General features: G+C 37.8%; 1 protein-coding gene across 3 annotated transcripts in view; it reads right to left on the bottom strand.

Annotated features, from left to right (window-relative positions):
- Positions 1–22,108, bottom strand: part of Kank (KN motif and ankyrin repeat domain-containing protein 2 kank) — a 367,377-nt gene that overhangs the window by 91,216 nt on the left and 254,053 nt on the right. For all 3 annotated transcript variants that reach the window (XM_081762311.1, XM_081762312.1, XM_081762313.1), the window contains one exon: positions 7,887–8,100. In XM_081762311.1, coding sequence (XP_081618437.1) covers positions 7,887–8,100 — 214 coding nt within the window. The remainder of the gene's footprint in view (positions 1–7,886; positions 8,101–22,108) is intronic.

Raw genomic sequence — 22,108 nt, 5'->3', positions numbered from 1 at the left:
TGCAAAGAATGAAGACAATGTTGCCGGATCTGAAAATTTCCATACATAAAGTTGGATTTTTCTAGAAATTTGACCCTGGTATAATTGACAATGGGTTTTACTTTTAAAAAGTATTTTTAACTTAAGCGAGCTAACTTATCATGAAATAACAACTATTCCGAATTTTCTGATTGTACTAAAAATCCCGTTTCCGAGGTTCGGAATCGAGCAAGTAGTATGCAACTGTTGGATTTTTTTTTTAATGTAATAATGGTTTAACTAACATGCGTATCTTCGAAGCATATGTTCTCAGTTCGAATATCGATGAATGCACTTTATGGTTTTAATTCAGCATTATGAGACAGTTCGAAATCTACTCACAGGGTTTTAACTTCATTACTAAAAGACATGTATATAGAAATATACTATTCATTAGCAGTCTATATAGACCTCAAACTCCAGAGAATGACCATTTCGGCCTAAAATGACGTCCCTGCCATAGTAATACTCTTCAAGGCACGTAAAAAATTAACTAGCTATGTAATTATAAAATATGATGAATGTTAAATATTTGATTTTAGCAATACGTTTGTCCTACTTGATTGGAAACCATGTAGGACATGGAACAAAAGACGAAACATTCTTCTGTATTTTGTCACTGCACGTAATGACGTGGCGGCAACAGAAACTGTGCTATATATTTGTGTTCATACTGATAAAAATTATTCGAATTTTGGTACTTGATTTCATGCACAGGTGTTACTAACAAGGGAAACTTCCGAAAATGATAGTTGCAGTGAAACATATGGCCTATGCCAATTGAAAGAGCTGTAACAGAGATGAGCATTCCCAAAAAATTAGCTGCCCATAGCAATAGGCTCAAGAAATATAAGGAGTGGAAGTTCGGGAAACAGCAAGGTTGGACAATGGGGAAAAGTGCAAATTCCACAAAAAAGAGGGGGCACGGCAAAATACAATGCTGAGAAGTGATGTATAGAAAGAGACTTGCCACAATAGGGAACAAATGGAGGCCACCAGTAGGGTTAACAGTGTTGCCAACTGCAATAAAAAGTACATGTTTTGCAAAGAGCACTATATGAATTGAGTGCAATATTCAGTATCATGTAGAACATAAGATATGCGTGTATGATCAGTGGTACAATCTAACAAAAGAAAATAGGAAAAACAGAAGTACGAAAAATACGGAAAAGACGAAGTTGGCCATAATGCGCCATATTTGATCACGAGCTGTGCATTTTAAAATCAACAAAACAAGAAGCACCGACTATGCACGAAACCGACGTACCTAGAGTCGAAAAGAAAAAAGAGTTCAAAAGTTGGCAGCACTGGCCTGAACATCCAGACAAGTCTAATATAGTTAGGCCACTCGCTTCACAAAAAGAAAATTCCGGCAAGAGACATCACTCGGAATGCATCAATGCTAGAGTGATTGAGGCAATGCCAAGTCGGGGAACATGAAATGGTTGGGTTGAGCCAACAACCTATAATAGAAGTAAACATTATGTCATGGTTGAGTCGTATGTGGGAATATACAGGATGTCCCGCCAAACTTTGTGACCTGAAAGATTTGAGAAACGAACAAAAATGTGACAGATCCAGTTGTGCAGGAATGTACCAATGTCAGGGGATGATAAAAGTCTGTGAGAAGGAAGTGCCCCCAGGATCCCCATCATAGGGCCCCAGGAGCCAACTTCAAACTTTCAAATTGCAACAGGGACCGAGTGGTACCTCTCTCGATAGATCATGGAATGTGCAACAACACATATAGGAAACATTTGCTATATGAAGCATGTTTTTCAAAATGGCCGCCACAAATATATGTTGTGTTTTAACATGGCATCGAACATTGTGATCTCAAATTGCTGCGAAGTGAAAAGAGATGTTGCAAATCCAATTGCACAGGAATGTACTCATGTCGAGGGCCAAGAAAACTTTGTAAGAAGCAAGTCCCCAGGGTCCCCATCATAAGGCTCGAGGGGTCAACCGCAACATTTCAAATGGGAACAGGGGGCGGATGATATTTCTCTGGATAGATACAACACCGCCTATAAGAAACATTTGCCATATGAAGCACGGGTTTCAAAATGGCAGCCAAAAATGCACGTTGTTCTTGTCACCGAGCAGATATTTTTGGCGGCCATTTTGAAATCCCATATAGTAAATATTCCTGATATGCGTTGTTGCATATACCATGATTTATCGAGAGAAATATAACTCGACCGATGGTGCTATTTGAAAGTTTGAAGTTGGCTCCTGGGACCCTATGATGGGGGACTTGTGGGCACTTGCGTCTCACAGAAGTTTCTCGCCCGCTTACATGGGTACATTCCTGCACAACTGGATGTGTCAAATTTTTTTCGCTTTGAAACTATTTCAGTCGCAGAGTTAGGTGGGACACTCTGGATACATCATATAGGCGGCGATAGTACTGCAGACAGCAACACACAGCAGATCAAGCCTTTGATTATGTTTGCTTTCTACTGGTGTGGATATGTGATAGAAAGACCACCAAAGGTTCCGACACCTCTAGAGTACTGTTTCGAGACATTCACAGGCGATCATTGTACCATGTATGACGGATTGGCAGTATTCATCTGTGCTCACTGCAAATGTATCTTCTGTTTGGACCATTGTCTCATCGAACAATTGCACGTACAATGTGGACGAGCATCTACAAATGATGCGAAGGCTAATGCCTCTTGCCGAAATTTTCTTTTTGTGAAGCGACTGGCCTAACTATATTAGAATTGTCTGGATTTTCATGGCCAGTGCTGGCAACTTTGGAACTCTTTTTTCTTTTCGACTCTAGGTACGTCGGTTTTCTGCATAGTTGGTGCTTCTTGTTTTGTTCATTCTAATATGCACAGCTCGTGATCAAATGTGGCGCATTATGGCCAACTTCGTCTTTTCCGTATTTTTCGTACTTCTGTTTTTTCTATTCTCTTTTGTTAGATTGTACCACTGATTATACACGTCATATCTTATGTTCTACATGACACTGAATATTGCACTCACTACACTCTTTGCAAAACATGTACTTTTCATTGCAGTTGGCAACACTGTTAACCCTACTGGTGGCCTCCATTTGTTCCCTATTGTAACAAGTCTCTTTCTATACATCACTTGTCAGCATTGTATTTTGCCGTGCCCCCCCTTTTTTGCGGAATTTGCACTTTTCCCCATTGTCCAACCTTACTGTTTCCCGAACTTCCACCCCTTATATTTCTTGAACCTATTGCTATGGGCAGCTAATTTTTTGGGAATGCTCATCTCTGTTACAGCTCTTTCAATTGGCATAGGCCACATCTTTCACTGCAACTATCATTTTCGGAAGGTTCCCTTGTAAGTAATTTGAATACGAAACGCCAACAGCCACTTTCAGTTCGTAATATTTTGTCGAGTGACCAAAATGGATAAAGAGAAGAAAGCTCAATACAGAGTAAAAAATGTCTTTATAATATGTCGCACAGAGATTATTGTAATGAACCACTAAACGATAAATTTTGGTAACAAATATGACAAGAATTAGGACTATCAGGTAACATTATCAGCATAAATACTTGTATATCAAAGCACAAAATACATATTGTATGTATCTGATTCAGAACACACCGATTTTTAGTCTATAAGGGAAAGGGCATTCGGGGATGCGGTAGCTCAGTGGTAAAGTCCTCATTTCTGGTGCTTGGAGTTTCTGATTTAATATCAATTCGCACTAAGTAAGTTTTGTGGTGGACACAGGGCCGGATTTGTCATTAAGACCGGGCCTAGGGGTGTAACGTTCGTAAAAGCACGTCTTGGACAAAAACGTAATAATCAATAATAATAATAATAAAGATTAAAACGCCGTCCAATTGGCTTCAATAATTGGTATTGGAGTCGAACTATTGTGCTGCTGGTACTCGGCGCGCTACTGCGCATGTGCACCTCACAACAAGCTATCACCATTAATATGATATTAAAATTCATTAAATGTGTACAAAAACGTAGAAGCAAAAGTATGCATAAACTAACTTTATTTTTTTAAAAAAATCTATCGTGTTAAAACTTTGTACGTCGGGATGGGAGGCGACCTAGGAACGGCCAAACAATAAATCCAGCTCTGATTGTGTGCGTGGGTTTTCTCCGAGTTTTCCCGTTTCCTCCCACTTTCTTCACTCTAGCATTTTGTTCCTTACCAACACTACCGTCTCCCTTAATCTTGGAGCATAACCATGGCACGTTAAACTAAACACGTGGGTTTCGTTTAATGTGAAGCTACAGTAGAATTCCATACTATGCGAATTCAATACTCAAAGTAGCACATTTATAACTATTGCTTGCAAAAGAGTAATAAGATCAAAGACAGAGCCTGTTCTTTGAACGCTGAATCCATATCGAAAAGTCGCAACTCGATATGCCTCACTGTTTTTGTCCTACGACGATAAAGGTTGAAACAGGAAATCGCTAATTTGAACCACTTCCGGTTTGAACAGATTGTTAAGGAAGGAGAGAAGATAGAGCCTATTCTTGGGAAGCTGAATTGAATGTATAAATTTGCATCTTGATATCTCTTACGGTTTCTTTCTCTACGATCAGTATTGAAATCGAATGGTTAATTTGAACAAATTCTGGTTGGAATAGAGGGCTAATGAAGAAGGCAAAACACTCCTGGGTGGGAAATTGAATCAATTCTAAAACACCGCAACTGAATATTTGTGACCATTTTTATTCTATGGAAATCAGTATTGAAACCAGATGTAGTATAAATTTCAATCATTTCCTGTTTTGGTAATGTTGCAGGTTGTGATTTTATGTTGAGTTGGCACACTCAATCGTTTGCGGAAAATCGCTTGTCGCTATCTAATACCTTTTTGTTCAATAGTGAAAAGTGTTTAAATTGGAAATTGTTTATTTGAACAATTTCCGGTGTAAATAGGGGGTTAGTTGAGGAGATGGATCCTCTTCTTGGGGCGGTGAATCAATTGCAACAACAGCATCTTGATATCTCTTAGCGTTTTTGCTCTACGAAAACCAGTATTGAAACTGGAAGTAGTTGCAAATTTCCACAACTTCCAGATTTGGTAGTATTCGGGACAGTCATAATATATGGCCTTGAGACGCTGAATCGTTTCAAAAAAGAAAAGAAAAAGAAAATCTAACTATCTGTTACCGTTTTTGTTTTATTTCAGTGAACGTTGAAACTGAAAATGGCTAATTCGAGCTACTTCTGTTTTGAATAGAGAGTTAACCTAGGTGATAGAGCCTATCCTTTGGAAGTTCAATCTAAAAAAGTATCTCGATATGTTTGACAGTTTTTCATTCGATACCTGTCGACAGACAGACGGAAGGACAAAGTCGTTTTATATGACTTCCGACACTTATGCATAGCATAGTTTTGAACACAGAAATAAATAAATAAATAAATAATAAAGATTTTAGGTTCATGAAATAGTCTTCAAATAGTGACATTTTAGTATGTTTAATTATACACTATGTTATTATATTACAGCATGTAAGTATTTTTTACATATTAACGCCTAAATTAGGCTATCTTTCAGAATATTCTTCCGGAAGGGTGTGCGGATACTGCAACTGGAACACACTCGGTGATTTTAATGTTAAGCATTGTAATTTATCTCAGATCCAGGAAGGATGTGAGCATATGCCTGAAAGAGCCACTGCTCATAATAATTTTAAAAAAGTATTCTTCTCACGAAAACATTTCTGAGTTTTTCTTTTTCTTCTCATTCTTCAATTTATACATAAATTTTGGAAAGAAATAATAAAATAAGCAAAAAAACCAATTACATTTCTGATATTTAAATACAATTGCTTCAATGTTGTTCATCCGACTCTACATGACCGTCACTAAAGAAAGGAAAGGGGAAGATTCGTTGACTTTATAGTTGACAGTTGTAGGTTGTTTTGCTTTATTATTTATTTATTTATTTATTTTTACTTTTTCACTGAAAATTATCAAATGTATTATTTTCCTACTTCCATCTTTAAGAGTATTTATTATAATAGGGTTTACAAGGGCTTTCCATGATTACAAGAATTTTCGCTCGCATTTATGAAATGAAGATGAAATCTTCTAGTTTTACGTCCCAAGATTACGCCGGTTAGGCTAAAGGAAATGATTATGAAAATGAATGAAATGGTGGAGTGAAGAAAGTGGGGAAAATGGAAGAACCTTCCATTAACGAAACGGTAGGAGTTTCAGTATTTTACTTCCATTTAGGAAGTTTATTTTCACCTCTGTTCGTTATAGCTTTAGTCGGTCGAATGCGGCTGGTTAACATTCTTGATTCGCATTTAGGCTCGAATCGCATGGCCAACCGTATTGATTGGGCCCGCTACTTCCAACTACAACTTTGAATGCTAATAACGATTATGTTAATAATGATAAATACTCCGGATAATTATCTTTTATTCTAAAAATGCTACCTGCCCACAAAGTAGTTTCTGTACGGTTATGAAGTTTACATTTTAATATCTTAAAATTATATTTTGAGTTGAGTTGATTTTAGTTTAGCGTCCCTTTCAGCAGCTAGGCTATATGAAACGTGGACCTACTGATTAACGTGGAATCCGAACCACATGAGCTCCCGCCGGGAATTGAACCCGGGTCTCCCACGACAAAGGCGCGTACGCTAACCGATTAGCCACGAGGGAGCTCAAAATTAAATTTTCATCTAATAGACTGGTAGATCTAGGAGCGTCATTTGGGAAGAGCGGGATTCTGTTGCCCCTGAATTTCAAAGTACATACATTTTAATCGTGTGTATACTAATATAGTAATAAAAGAACGAAATCCTTATGTTGGTGGGGCATCTTGCTGCCCCTAGCAAAATCTGAAATGACGCTCCTGATTTGATCTTATCGTAATGTAATTCACAACAAATATGACACCTTGTTTATAATGTAAAGTATTATTCTGGATTATTATGCTGTCTTAAAATCAGTAGCATCATTTCAGATTTGCCAGGGGGAGAGGCAGGACTGCCCACCGACAAAAACTTTCACGTTTTTATCAGTGTATTAATATGCATTTAAAAAAAAACAAGTGTTTCTCAAACTCAGGGAGGCAATTACCCTCTTGTAGCACTCAAATGACGTCTTATGCTTAAAATAACGTTCAAGTGATTAACACAAAAGGAAAAAAATACACCTGTAACATTTCTTTTAAATGCCTAACAGCCATGATAATCATGTCTTTGTTTATAGAAGTCTTTTATTTCGTAGAAGTATTTTTTTATTTTGCAACTGACAATTTTATCGGTGCGGGTGCAGAGCCTCTAATAGGAGCAGAAGAAAGCGCCCGTAAGTCACTAAGAAAGTAAAAAGGGAAGGAAGAGAGGAAAGTTATTATAAACAAATAACCACAACATTATGTCTGTGTTTTTTTTTGGGGGGGGGGGTACTCTCTTTTCCTCCTACAATCTCATTCTATCAATTCTTCCATCATCATTCACCCTCCTTCATCATTCGTCTCCCTTAGCCTCAAAGGCATAATTGTGAGGTGTTAAACTGAAATATTTCATTTCATAAACAAATAAACAAAAGCAACTATTTTGTGAAACAATTTCTGTTGTTGAGATCTTTCCCACTGTCATAAGAGTTAGCGGTAAACTACTCAACAATAAAATGTAGGAAAAAAATATATATCCTATCTACTAAATATTATTTTGCGAATACTAGAAAACTGATTTTTCCCTGATACTTGCAATATTTTGGACAGTACATAAACGTGGAAGGCGGAAGTAATGACCACTGTTAACAATGAAAATACATCGTGTAAATACAGACTGAACTAAAATAAATGATCCGTTATGAAATTACACATTCAATATTACTACCCTAACAGATTTATTGACTCGAATCAAGAAATCTGTATCACTTACTTTTATTGTTTGTAGTAGTTGGTTGCGGGATGTCGAAGTCCGATATGCATGCTGATTTCTTCTGCCCTCGAGGTGTGGCAACTTCATCTCCTAACTCTGATTGTTTCGTATTTTCCTGAAGATCGCTTATGTTTTTCTTGTTCTTGTTGGTTTGATTCGCTTTCATCTGCAAAAGCAGTAGCCTCTTTTCTTCTTTGAGAACTGACAACTGAACCTAGAAAAGAGAAGAGAGGTTGAGCACAGCAGAATCTCTGAAGAACAAACATTTCTTGTGTCCAACATACTGTATATACTCTACAGACAACAGGCTGTATGACTATTTTTGTAAAGACTAACGCTTCTTGAAATTTCAATTCACTTTTGCTTTCTATGAACAAGAAGTTTTGAGAGAGTATTTTGCCCTACATATATTAAAACTGTTGTATGCATAATAATATACAGAATACCTAATTATGTGATAGAAATAAAATACTATAGCTGTCATTAGTAAAGCAAAGTAACCTGCGGTTTTTCGTTAGGAGGCACAGTATTACACCAGGGTGGTGCTTTGTCTTACGTATTGTCCCATTATTTGCCAATGATTTTCAAGCACACTATCACAAAGCTCCGCTCGTTTTCTAAAGTATAGTCTTTACACCTATCATTTATTTTCAACACAGGGGCCACGGTGGCTCAGTGGTAGAGCGTTTGATCCCAGCCCCCGCCAAGTGAACTTTGTGGTGAAAAAACACCGTGTGCGTGGGTTTTCTCGGGGTTCTCCCGTTTCCTCCCACTTTCTTCATTTCACCATTTCATTCATTTCTCATCACCGTCTCCTTTAGCCTAACCGGCATAACCGTAAAACTCAAAGATTTCATTTCATTTTTTATTTTCAACACAGTATAATTTCTTAGAACTGATCAGCATTATCAAAGAATACTATTGCAATAAAATTGATTTGTGTGATCTATTGTCAATGCCCTAACCTTCGTATCCTGACTACACCACTGGAATCATAACGGAATAACCATTAACAAAAAAAATCACTATCCCAAAGAAACTATTCTTAACTAATAGAATGAATGAGTTGGAAAACAAAACACATTCCAGGATTATATTTCACTTTCCACGTGTTTCCGCAAATCTCAACATAGAGGACCTAAAATTAAGGAGTGTTTACTGTTGCTCAAAAGGAGTGTCAGTACTTATAAACAACAAAATAACTATCTCACTTTAGTTTGTATATTTTGTGGAATGTGTACTTTTCTCTACGAAGTCATTCAATCATGTTTATTAAAAATCTCAGCTTCTTGAATATGGAGATAAGAATGTGAGGTATTTTGCTATTACAGGATGACTGGCAAGTTTCTCACAGTAATTTTTTCAAGAAATTTTCACAATCAGGACAGAGATTGCATCTCACTTGCTGCTTTGTAGACTTCCAAACTATGTTATGCATAAATGTGGGAATCTTAAAGATGGCTATATCCGTCCATCTTTCTGTCTGCCAACAGGTATCAGAGCCAAAACGGTACGATATATCGAGAAGCGATTTTAGCAATCGATTTAGCGTTCCAACAATAGGTGCCATCTCCTCCGTTAGCTTTCCATTCAAACTGGAAGTGTATAAAATTAACAATTTCCGGTTTCAACGTTTATTGCCATAGAGCAAACGGTAATAAATAGCGATAAGTGGTTTTTGAAATCGATTCAGCGTCAAAAGAAGTTATCGTCTGCAATACTCTACAAAAACTGGAAGCAGTTGAAATTTGCTATTACTTTCGGCTTGAATGCTGATTTTTATAGCTTTGATACATCAAAAAATTGCTTTCTGCAATCGATTCAGCATCCTAAGAATAGGTTCCATCTTCTCCGTTAACTTTATATTCAAACTGAAAGTGCTAGAAATCAACCATTTCCGGTCACAATGTTGTTTCCTCACAGAACACAAACCTTAATAGATGTCAAGAAGCAGTTTTTCTGCAATCCATTAGCATCTCAAGAGAACATATCACTACCCACAACACTCGACAGAAACTAGAAGTCCATGAAAATTACTACTTCTGGTACTAAAATACTTCTGGTTTCAGTATTGATTTCCATAGAGCAAAAGATGTAAAAGATATTGACAAGCCGTTTTTGCAGTCTACTCAGCGTCCCAAGAATAAGTTTTATCGCCTTCATTAATCCTGTATTCGAAACAGAAGTAGTATCAATCAACCATTTAACAGTTATATACTTTCCGGCCGGTCTAGGAAGCTAAATAAAAAAATTCTGAGACAATGTGGTGACCAAATGTGACTAACTCAAATATGTATGGCATGGCATAATTATTTCATGAGCTGTAGTTTCTTTCTTAGTACACATATAGTTGAACTTACTGTTTTATATTCAGCCCACCACGTTTGAGAGATTACTCTTCAATGGAAACGCATTTAAGAACACCCATCAGAATTTGAAGCAAAGTTGAAACGTAAGCAGCAGCTCATGGCAGATGATAAGTGATCTCAGCATTGCGTCCGACCGTAGGATACCCCAATTTTCTATACAGAGCGTTCGAAAACATACAGTGCTCATATTAAACAGCTGTTCGGTTAGATAGCCGGTAGTGCAGACGTTGAATGTTTGTCTATGTAATGACATCCCATGCTTAGCCTAGACCTTAGTCTAGCTCAGGGATGGTTGTTTCCGTGTTCCGAGCTCCGGTACTATGCAGTTTCATGTCTCATGCATGCTCAGCAGAATTTAGATCCAACAGGCCGTGGCAGGGCACAATGGGCTGGTATGACAACACGGATGGAAGTATGTTATCCTGCTAGAAGACAGAGTGTTGCTAAGTGTCCATATAAGAACGGGGGACAAGAGTGATGACGTCATGAATATATAACGCATTAGTCATACTCCTTTGAAGATCTGGAAAGAGGAATAGCTTACTGCCACATACTAGTACGCAATCTGGGGGTGCTATGTGGCGAATTCAAACACCACTTTGGATTTTTGCGTTCAACTTCATGTTTACATACATACACATGACGATCACTGTATCAAAGTCAGAAGTGACTTACATTATTATAAAGGTAACCAAGAAAGTTATGTTGCTCTTTGTTGAGATTTGTGTTAAATTGGCCCTCACACCGTGAGTTGAATGCAAATGGTGATAAGGCGAAGGTCAGTTGTTGTTGTGGGTATATCCAACGTAGTACCTGGTTGTGGCAGTTCAGTTACACCGTGAACTTGCGTAAGGACAGAGTGAACATGGGACCTCCACAGAGCGTCATAAATGTGTATCTGCTGTAGAAGTTCAAACTGGAGTCAAACGCCGCTGCAGCGGGGCGGAAGATATGCCAGGTCAAGGATGTTATAAAATAGAGGATCTGCCCATACGTATTTTCATCCTATGAACTCAATAAAGCCAAAAAATTAACAGAGAATCGTCTGAGTCGGCACGCCTGATTGGCTACCCTCGTTTTCGTCAATGATTGTAGACTGGAAACATTAAGAACTTAGTGGCACGGAGGGGGTGGAATGGGTGTAGGGAAACTGTGATGTATGGTTCACGATTTTGTTGCATGGGCAGATCCTCTATTTTATAACATCCCTGTCCCAAGCCTTTGGTGAGGGTGTCGTGACTACGCGGACAGTTCTAACAAGTTTAAGGGAGGTGACAAAACACTTGAAGAAGCACCACGTGCCGGAAGACCAATACGCGTACAAAAGGAAGATCTTCAGGCAGCAATTGAAGCGAACAGTAGCCAGACATGTAAGGAACTGGAACTGCGATTCAGTATGAGTGGAGAAACAATTCGGCAGCACCTCCATCAACTCGGGAAGAACTACAAGTTGGGTCGATGTGTCCACATGATTTAACTCTGGGCCAGAAGGCAACGCGAGCAGACACCTGTGTTTGTTTGCGGTCTCGTCTGAGGAAGGACCCATTTCTGCACACGGTGTTGACATGTAATGAGAAATGGGTCCCGTACAAAGCTCCACGGGCAGTCATCATTGATTAGTATCCCATGAACCAGTTCCGAAACAGCCGGAACCAGCACTGCACCAGAAGAATTTCCTCCTATGTGTTTGGTGAACTGCTCGCAGCATCGTGCATTGGGAATCGCTACCAGCTGGTCAGAGCATCAATGCAGCTCTATACTGTCAGCAGCTGAGCCGTGTTCAAGAAAACTCAAAACTCTGGAGTAAGCGCTTCTGAATCGCAAAGTGGTCCTCCTGTTACAAGACAATGCTAAGCCCCACGTGGCTAGGATACCCAGGATACTATTCTACACCTTGGATGCGAAACACTATTGCGTCCGCCATACTCTCCGGACATTGCACCGTCCGATTATCGCCTGCTCCATTCCTTGAACAATAACCTCAGAGGACGCCAGTTCAAATCCCTAGTAGGGGTGCAAAATGCAATTGATACTTTCTTCGCTTCACGGCCCACCAAGTTCTACCGCGATTGAATCCATGGCCTTCCAGAACGTTGGCAGAAGGTCGTCGATACTGATGGGGACTTTTTTGATCTTCCAACTACGTCGTTGGTGACATATCAATGTTCGAAAGTAGTGGATGAAAAAGCGACAGAACTTTCTCGGTTACTTTTATAAAAACTACTTACCTCCATCCAATTTTCCACCGATGCCACCGAAGACGTTATATGCAATGAACAATGCCAGGTGTAACCATGTAAGAGGAACGCTAAAACATGGTCTTGCCTTCAATAATCGATTGTTCAGTATTCATACACTCAGATGGAGGGTCATAGTAACTTTTGAACGTACTTGTGGTTTGAATCCTACATGTTAGGGGGAGAACAAGATCCTCCTCTGCATGTGTTTCATGATGCGTCAAGGAGGACTGGGAGATACCTCTGCTGTGGAGGATTTCTGCTTCGCGTCGTTTATATCACCAATAAATAGAGGAACGCTGGTTCAATGGTACAACGCTCACCTATGAGGGATTTGATCCCAGGTCGTGAGAGTTTGAGGTGCATAATATCGTGTTCATGGATTACTTCGGGTACTCCAATTTTCCCGCATGGTCTTATTTCAACAACTCTTTTATAATGATTTACTTTCATTGATCTTCCATCTCCTTTAGCCTAAAGACCACAAGCGTGAAATGTTAAAGCTTTCGTTTCACTTTTACCAAAATAAACCACTCGCGAGAATAATAATTCTACGGAACAACCACTCGTTTTTTTGCAGCTCCCCTATGTGGGCATAGTCAAGTTGTTTGCTCGTTTACTGAAATTTTAGATGCTATATGATACGTGGACCTACAGTTTAAGGTAGAGTCTAAGTGATTATAATGCGTTCAATGCTATCCCGCCAGGAATCAGATCTAGGAATCTGTGTACCAAAGGCACGCGCACGAGCAGAGGGCTAAGAAAATTGCTTTCTTACATAATAGGCGTTTTCTAATTGATCTAATATTACAGACACAGACAGTGATTCACACATAAACTGTGCACTAGCCATGTTGTCTGGCGACCTTCAAACTACCCTCTATGGTGGCCAGTGTGTTGGGATCTACAAGCGAAAGTGATTCATGGATCATGGCGGCAGGTTATGTAATGCCAATTTCGATCGCATTGAACGATGCATTCGTTTTCTTAAATATTTTCGCATATACAGAATGTCATGTTCGTAACAACCCGACTACTCACACCTGTTTGAAAAGCTCTGGTTTTTGTCTATAAGTTAATTTAAATCAAATATAAATCTTCTTATGCCAGGTAAAGCATATTTTAACTCAACATATTAAGACTTTCTAAGCAGCATTGCAACATAGAACTCTAACAAGATTAATGAATGACCAGGATTTCTTAAAAACACTGCACATAATACAAATCAAACACATCAATTCCTTGAAATCGAATTGATAAGCTGTGTGCTCATATCGTAAATACAGAACCGCTAAAACTAAGAGCTTTTAAATTCTTTCTATTCCAATCTCCACTTTATAGAATAACCATCACGTCAGCCATTACTTCTCCAATCTTGAAAATCACATGCTCACACATGTTAACGAAGATAAACAACATGCTAACAAGAGTACACTTTCTTTTACCACATATTATACAGCACTAGCAAATGTGCGAGTGTAGTTAACACTGTACATTGAAAACTTATTTTGTGGATACAATTCTGCAAAAGAACTTCCTTTTTACCAGAAGATACAAGAAGTCATCAAAGAAACATCTGATTACTACAATAAGTTCATTATTTATGTTTAACGAAAAAAATCTAAATATGTAACATACTTCAATCCACAAATCTTCAGCTGAACAAAATGATATGCGTGAGTGTGAGAGCTCTCATGTAGTTTACGAGAAAATGGAGGAAAAACTTGTAAATCTAAAAAATGGTGTTGTGCAAGAACCATGTTACTTATCGAGGTGCAACGTACTAAAATATACCCTTATTAAGCTCTTCATTACGATACTAGAAAGATAACATATAGTATCGTTAATGAGATTTGGCCTAAAATTGTCATTAACTAACATGTTTAAGTAACATATGTTCCAAATATAAGGTATATATCAGTCGACAGCTCACATCGAGCTAAATTAGATAAGGGTAAATTCGTTAGCGTAGGTTTTCGGAAAATAAAAAGAAAACTTATGTGGTGCTAAAAGGTAAGTTACTTGTTGCCAATAATAATTGGCAGCTTTTTTATTACATGAAATTATTTTATATTTATGTATCCTACTGGATATATAGCAAAATATGCTGTTAACTAGCAGATTGTTGTCTGTCATATCCTAACAGTTACACACGCACTTTCTTCGCACAAACTACTTGTAAATAAATAGGCTTCATCATAAACAATAAATGTATTCATATGCGAACACGCTTGACACTCATCGCGCAGGTGTTCAAAATCAAAATACAATGCAAGCATATGTTGAGGAAACTGTTGAAAACACGGAAAGATCCTATTACACCTGACGTTTACTATACTATGACTGGAAATTTCCAACAAGATTTTCATTAAAATCAAGTCATTAACACTAAACTAATATTAACATTACCTAGTTAGTTTAATCCCCTAAGCTTCTGGTTTAAACTCCAACGTAGCAAGTGAACAACACAAATGAATAATTATGAAGCATGGTGCAATAACATGAGGAAGGCTGCCTGATTTGAACTCCACATAGCGTGGTTTCATACTAGATTTATCTTCCTGTTTTTCCAAGCTAAATACTGGGAAACAATCGTATATTGAAACCGTAAACTTAACATTTCAATCGAATTTTTACAGTACATGTGGGAGAAAAACGGCTAATCTCATCACAAACCACCAATGAGGAAATTACTACTTTGGCACATGAACCTTTTCTGTCTTAGTATTTGACCCGCAAGACAAGACCACTCAAATAGCTTCGAAACAGGATAGTAAGGATTTAAAGAGATTAAAGCTGACAAACTATTTAGAATTTTATGCAAAAATGAAAATAATTTAGATTTCTTCAAATTGCCTTAGTTGATTTATTTTCTCGTTGATTATTATTATTTTAATTATTCAGGCTCATAATACCATTTTCTTCCAAACAAACGGCAAGATGACTTTCACAATTTCCCAAAAATGCAAAAATAAAAGTTTTAACAAATTATACTGACTAACTAAAGAGGAAACAGCCAGAAGTTGATGTTATTGTTGATTGGAGATATGTTAGTGCAAAGGCGCAGAGGCTGATTAGTTTGTACCGGAACAATTTGCTAACAGCCAGACTATCTGTTAAACAGGACTTCAGAAAGCAGCAAAACTGTGCACACACGTGTATCAATCCCTCAGACGTTCGTTGTTTGATTTGAAGTTTAGCGCCCCGATTAGCTCCGAGGCTATATGAGACACGTACAACGATCTCAACGTGGAATACGAACCATATTATCTTCCACCCAGAATAGACTCCAAGTATTCCTTCTCTAACCATATCGTGACTGAAAAAGTTCCCTCAGCTGTCGTTGAGTTGATTTTGAGTTTAACTTCCCTTTCAGCAGCGAGGCTATATGAGACGGGACCTACTGATTAACGTGGAATTCGAATCAAATGATCTCAAACCCGTCTCTCCCACGCCAAAGGCCACGAAGGAGCCGTTTGGACACGAAGGAGCTCCCTCAGCTATTGTATAGCAAAGTAAAGGTATTGTGCACAATACCGCCAAAAAAGGCTTTTGGAATGACACGTCATGGCTTCTTCCCATAAGCCTTTCTCGCATAGTAGAATAGTGTGGGAGGAATGGTTTTATGGTAGGATGGGCTAATGTTAGTATTATAATTACACGTTATGGAGAACATCATCCTCCACAATTTACATCATCAATGAAATCACATCGAAACAGGGTGTCAATGAAACTCACAAGACCTGTGCTACGGAAGATTCGGGATATGGTGACCCGTGAGAGTCCATTCCCACATGTTATGCCCGAAGGATCACATGTGGTCCAATCAACAATCAATCGTGCAATTCATCACAAATTGTGCCTGTAAACTGTCCACAAGACCATCATGCACACGTTAACAGGACAACATACTTTGGAGCAAAAGAGCAAGGACAGAAGGCTGTACGAACGCCACCTTGCTGATGACCGCTGAACATAACTTGTGACATTGGACGAAATATGGATCTACCTAAACGATTGTGGAAAATTTCAGATCATCTACACAGGTGTTCATGAAATAGACAGATGTAACTTCGTGCATCAATGCAAAGAAAGTTTCTTGAATTTTTTAATGGTTGTTACTGGCTTTTGCTACAGACGGAAGCTTAATATTCGTAAAATCGTACAAGCTGTCAAAATCAATGCTGTTTATTACTAAGAACAGTAATATTCTCAGTTTACACAGACGAAACACCAGCGTTATATGGCGACGACACTTATCGTGTGGAACTGTAGGACAACGATTCAAATTACACTGTCAAAATATCTCTGGTTTTCTACCAACGTAAGGCAGCTGCAACTGGTATCCATGCTATTCCGTTCGAGGATATTCTTGTGAAGAATCTAGACACTAGTCCCACTGAGCACTGCCTTCCGACTTCTCAAGCGGAATCTTTCATCATATCGGGCTCACACGCTAAATGGCATCTGGATAATCTGCACGCAAGTCTGGGAAAATATACCCCTGATAAAGTTGCAACAAAGTCTGTTGCAGTGGAAACTGCAATGAAGTGAAATGGTTCGTACCAGTGACTGTCTCATCAAGCACGATTGATGGGGGCGTGGTGGAATAGCTTAGGTAAGCAGTAACCTCAATTTGTTCCAATGGAAACGACTCACCCTCTATAATTGTGCTAAATCTGATAGTTATGAGCAATTAATTATTGAGAGATTGCAAAACGCCTAAAATTCGGCATTTGAATGTATAACTTTGTATCTATAGATCGAAAAGGAATTTAATGACTCCACACATACTACGGACACTTTATTAAAATGACATTGGACCATATTTGGCCTTTAGTACAGCTTGTATTCATCGCAGAATTAAGATATGAACCTTGTAAATTATATCCAGACGTATGAGTGTAGGCAAAGGGGTAAGTGTCCCTCCATAAATTCCAGTAGATACTCAATTTTTAATTATTTTAATATAAGACCTATTTAAAACGATTTATCAAAATCAATTAACGAATATTTATTTCTTCCTTAAAATATTCAACTATTCAACCTCATTTGTTATATCTACACGTGTGATGGAAGGGAAGATGAATAGTATGAATGTTTAGATTGGAAAGAAATTTAATATTTTTGTTTTAACACAACAACATACACGATTGAATAAAAGCACCACTTCTGTGCTAGCTGATGAATCCGCCCATGTAGAAGGAATAAAGCAGCTGCTGATAGGTATCCGTCTTGTTGATAATTGCGGTAGTAATGCTTACATGCGGGAAGAATTTCTTGGATTTACACCGCTTAATGAGCTGGAAGCTACAATATAGCAACCACGATTACTTGATTTCTAATTGAAGTTGGTGTCGATATGAACAAATTAGTTGGTTGGAATAAGACGGCTGTTCAGTTCAGACTGGTAAAGAAAGTGGAGCTCAAAGACTATTTAGAGATCAATACCCAAAAACTAATTTTTCATTGCAGTTACATAACCAAAATTTAGTGGTAAGGGATCTTAACAGCGTTCCAAAAGTAAGGAACTTGTGAGAAAATTCCCTTCGAAGGAAGTTGCCAACTATACCCTTTGCTTTGCGAAGCTAGGTGCATTCATGGTGCAAGTCAGTTCGACTATTTACTGAGAACATTATTTCTATTTATTACTGAAGCTCTTCGATTTTTGTCAGTGACAGGGGTAGAAAATGTACGGTGATTACAATTTGTATGGTATTCATACGATAATTTCGATGTCTTTACGATGTACGGCTAAAACGTTGCTACCGTACGGTAAAATACAGTAATTTTGTAGTCGCAAATTTGGTACATGATTTACATTTAAATCTAAAATGATTGTTTTATTATTCTACACAGCGCATCATTCACATATGAGCATGAATCTCCTTGTCATTCCTCACAACATCTGTACATATCCCTTTAGAGACACAAGGGGTAACATAAAGGGGGGATTTTTTCGATTATTTTTTTCAATATCTCGTACCGTTTGCAAGGTTGAGCCTACTTCTGGTTGAAGTTTCCAATTCATGTATGGTCAGTGTTTTCTGTCTTCTTGCATGCAGTATGTAATAAGGAAATACATCACACATACAATTAATTATAATATCAGTAATATATAATGTTCATTGTGCAAAACACTCCAAACAATAAAGATTCATCTTAGACTGGAGAAATGGTTATCCTTCGTTTTCAATTATGTGGTCATGAAACAAACGCCTGAGAGATATGCAACTCGTGTACACAAGTATGTTGTTTTGGAATGTATAACCTGTAGGATATGATATTTTTTTAAAAAAATCAACACTTCCAGTGTACGTCTAAAAAATATAACAAAGAAATAACGGTGGCCTTTTTTTTTCTTTAAGAAAAACACTCAATTAGAACTGGACAATCTACACAAAATTTGGAATCGACCAGCGAAAACGGTACGCTTCTAGCACTTCTGGTTTTCTAGACCTCATTGTCGAAAGGATTGGAGACACATATAAACCTATCATTTTAATATATAGACTAGCTGAAACTGCGATCTTTACACAGCGCATCATTCACATATAAGCATGAATCTCCTTGTTATTCCTCACATCTGTACATGTCCCTTTGCAGACACAAGTGAAAGACGTCTTGATAAAAATCGGCAAGAGATACCGTAAAGGGGAGACTTTTTTTGATTACTTTTTCAATATCTCGCACCGTTTGCAAGATTTGAGCCTACTTCCGGTTGCAGTTTTAAATTCATGCATGATCAGTGTTTTTTTTTTTTTTTCATTCAGTATGTAATAAGCAAATACATAAACTAACTAACCCTATGGCCTATGGAACCCGGAGGTTCAATGCCGCATTTATAAAAACTCTTCACTGACGTCTATCCTTAGCCAATTGGATCCAGTGTCTACTTTGTATTCCCATTTCTGCGAGATTCATCTTAATATTTTACTCCCATCTGCGCCTACGTCTTCCTAATGGTCGTTTTCCGGCTGGTCTTCCAGTTAAGATTTTGAAAGCGTTCCTTCTTTCTTCCATCCTGGCTACATGGCCTGCCCACCTGAGCCTCCTAGATTTGATGACCCTGACAATGTTTGGTAAACCGTATAAATTATGAAGTTACTCGTTATGAAGTTTTCGCCATTCCCTCTTCCCGTTTCTCTTGGGTCCGAATGTTCGTCTCAGGATCTTGTTCTCAAATACTTTCAATCTATGTTCTTCCTTTCGAGTAAGTGACCATGTTTCGCAACCATACAGAACAACAGGCATGATTATTGTTTCATATATTTTAAAATAAACTAATACATTACACATACAATCAATTATAATGCCAGTGATATACGGTGTTCATTCGGCAAAACACTCCAAACAATAAAGATTCAACTTAGACTGGAAAAATGGTTATCCTTCGTTATTCATTATAATTTGGCCATGAAAACGCCTGAGAGATATGCAACCCCCATATACTATTATGTGGTGTTAAAATGTATAATGGGTAGGATATGATGCTTTAGTTTTTTTTTTTTTTATTTCAACACTTCCAATGTACCCGTAAAAATGTAATAAAGAAATAATGGCCATGTTTTTAAATATTCAATTAGAACTGAACAATCTACGCAAAATTTACAATCAATCAGTGAAAACGTCATCTTTCTAGAGCCTGAAATTTCCGAGACCTCGCTGTCGAAAGGATTGGCCACAATCATATACGCCCACAAACGTGTAGTTTAAAAGAACTCCAAAGATGTTGGCACAATTCATTTGCATTTATTCTGGAGAAGGTTTATTAAAATGGAAAGGCTTTGAACAATAATTTAAAAGGATGAAAAATACGTCATTAAATAATTTATTTAAAGCACACATACTTTAAAATATTTGTCTTTGTTATAAACGTGAAGTCCCAAATAACCGTAAGTGAAAGGTGTAAAATCGAAAGTTAGAGGTTGGAGCTGATGCGCTTTTATTCCTATTGTAGCATTTTAATAGACAGACTAGCTGAACCTGCGCTCTCCACACAGCGCATCATTCGCATATGAGCTTAGTTGAGTTGATTTTTAGTTTAACTGCGAGTTTAGTCCCTTTTCAGCAGCGAGGCTATATGAGACGAGGACCTACTGATTAACGTGGAATCCGAACCACATGAGCTCCCGCCGGGAATCGAACCCGGGCCTTCCACGCCAAAGGCGCATACGCTAACCTCTTAGCCACGGAGGAGCTCTCGCATATGAGCATAAATCTCCTCATTCCTCACAACATATGTACATGTCCCTTTACAGACACAAGTGAAAGACGTCTTGATAAAAAAAAAATCAGCAAGGAGTATCACAATGAGGAGATTTTTTCGATTATTTTTTCTCAATATCTCGCACCGTTTGCAAGATTTGAGCCTACTTCCGGTTGGAGTTTCTAATTCATGTATGACCAGTGTTTTCTTTCTTCTTGCATGCAGTATGTAATAAGCAAATACATTACATATACAATTAATTATAATGTCAGTTATAAATGGTGTTCATTGGGTAAAACACTCAAAAAATAAAGATTTATCTTAGACTCGAGAAATGGTTACCCTTCCTTTTTCATTTGGCCATGAAAGAAACGCCTGAGACATATACAACCCCAATATACAACAATGTGGTGTCGGAATGTATAAAGCATAGGATATGATGCTTTAGTTTTTTTTTTTTTTTGTTTTTAATTTTAACGCGTCCAGTGTACCCTAAAAAATGTAATAAAGAAATAATCACCATGTTTTTTTTAAATATTCAATTAGAACTGGACAATCTACGCAAAATCTCCAACCGATCAGTGAAAACGTCATCTTTCTAGAGCCTGTAGTTTTCGAGATCTCATTGTCGAAAGGATTGACCGCAAACATATAAACGTCCTCAACATATAGTTTAAAAGAACTCGGAAGATGGAAGCACAATTCACATGCATTGATTTTAGAGAAGGCTTATTAAAATACAAAGGGTTTGAACAATAATTTTATATCATAAACTTTATGAAAAAGATATAGTTAACTAATTTAGACTATTTAAAGTACAAATACTTAAAATGTTTGTCTCTGTTAAACGTGAAATCTCACATAAGCGTAAATGAAAGATTTGAAAGCTTAAGTTATAGGTTAAAGCTCAGGCGCTTTTAATTGCTGTTGTAGCATTTTAATAGATAGATTATTATTTCTCAGGTAAAGAGAGAAAGGCAAAATCATAAGCAGAAACATACTACGATGACTCATCAAGGAGTAATGGTTCAAAATGTCTCACGTGTGCTAAAATAATAATACACTTATCATTGAAAAAAAATGAATAGTAGCCCAGATTTATATGACTGGGAAGTGCTTTCCACAATCCAACTAACATTTTCTGCTACAACATGCAACGTGTAACGATTATGCAGCACTCTCCGTCATATAAAACTTTGACTTCAATCAACTATGGACGATGAACCATTGAATAGACTACATCTCCTGACTGTTCCCCGTGAACAATTAACCCTTAGCACACCAAGCGGAGTCCTCTAGGGACTCCAGAGGGTGGTATTTGGCGATACAGCTGCAACTATAAGAACCAATTTATTTACGATTTTTATGTGCCCTGCATCCTTTTGGGATAGGGGGTGCGGTGGCTCA

The sequence above is a fragment of the Thermobia domestica genome, chromosome 6 (assembly GCF_964235325.1).
Source record: "Thermobia domestica chromosome 6, izTheDome1.hap1.1, whole genome shotgun sequence".
Classification (NCBI taxonomy): domain Eukaryota; kingdom Metazoa; phylum Arthropoda; class Insecta; order Zygentoma; family Lepismatidae; genus Thermobia; species Thermobia domestica.
The sequence above is the reverse complement of the archived record's forward strand: the minus strand, read 5'-3'. Positions and strand labels throughout refer to the sequence as shown.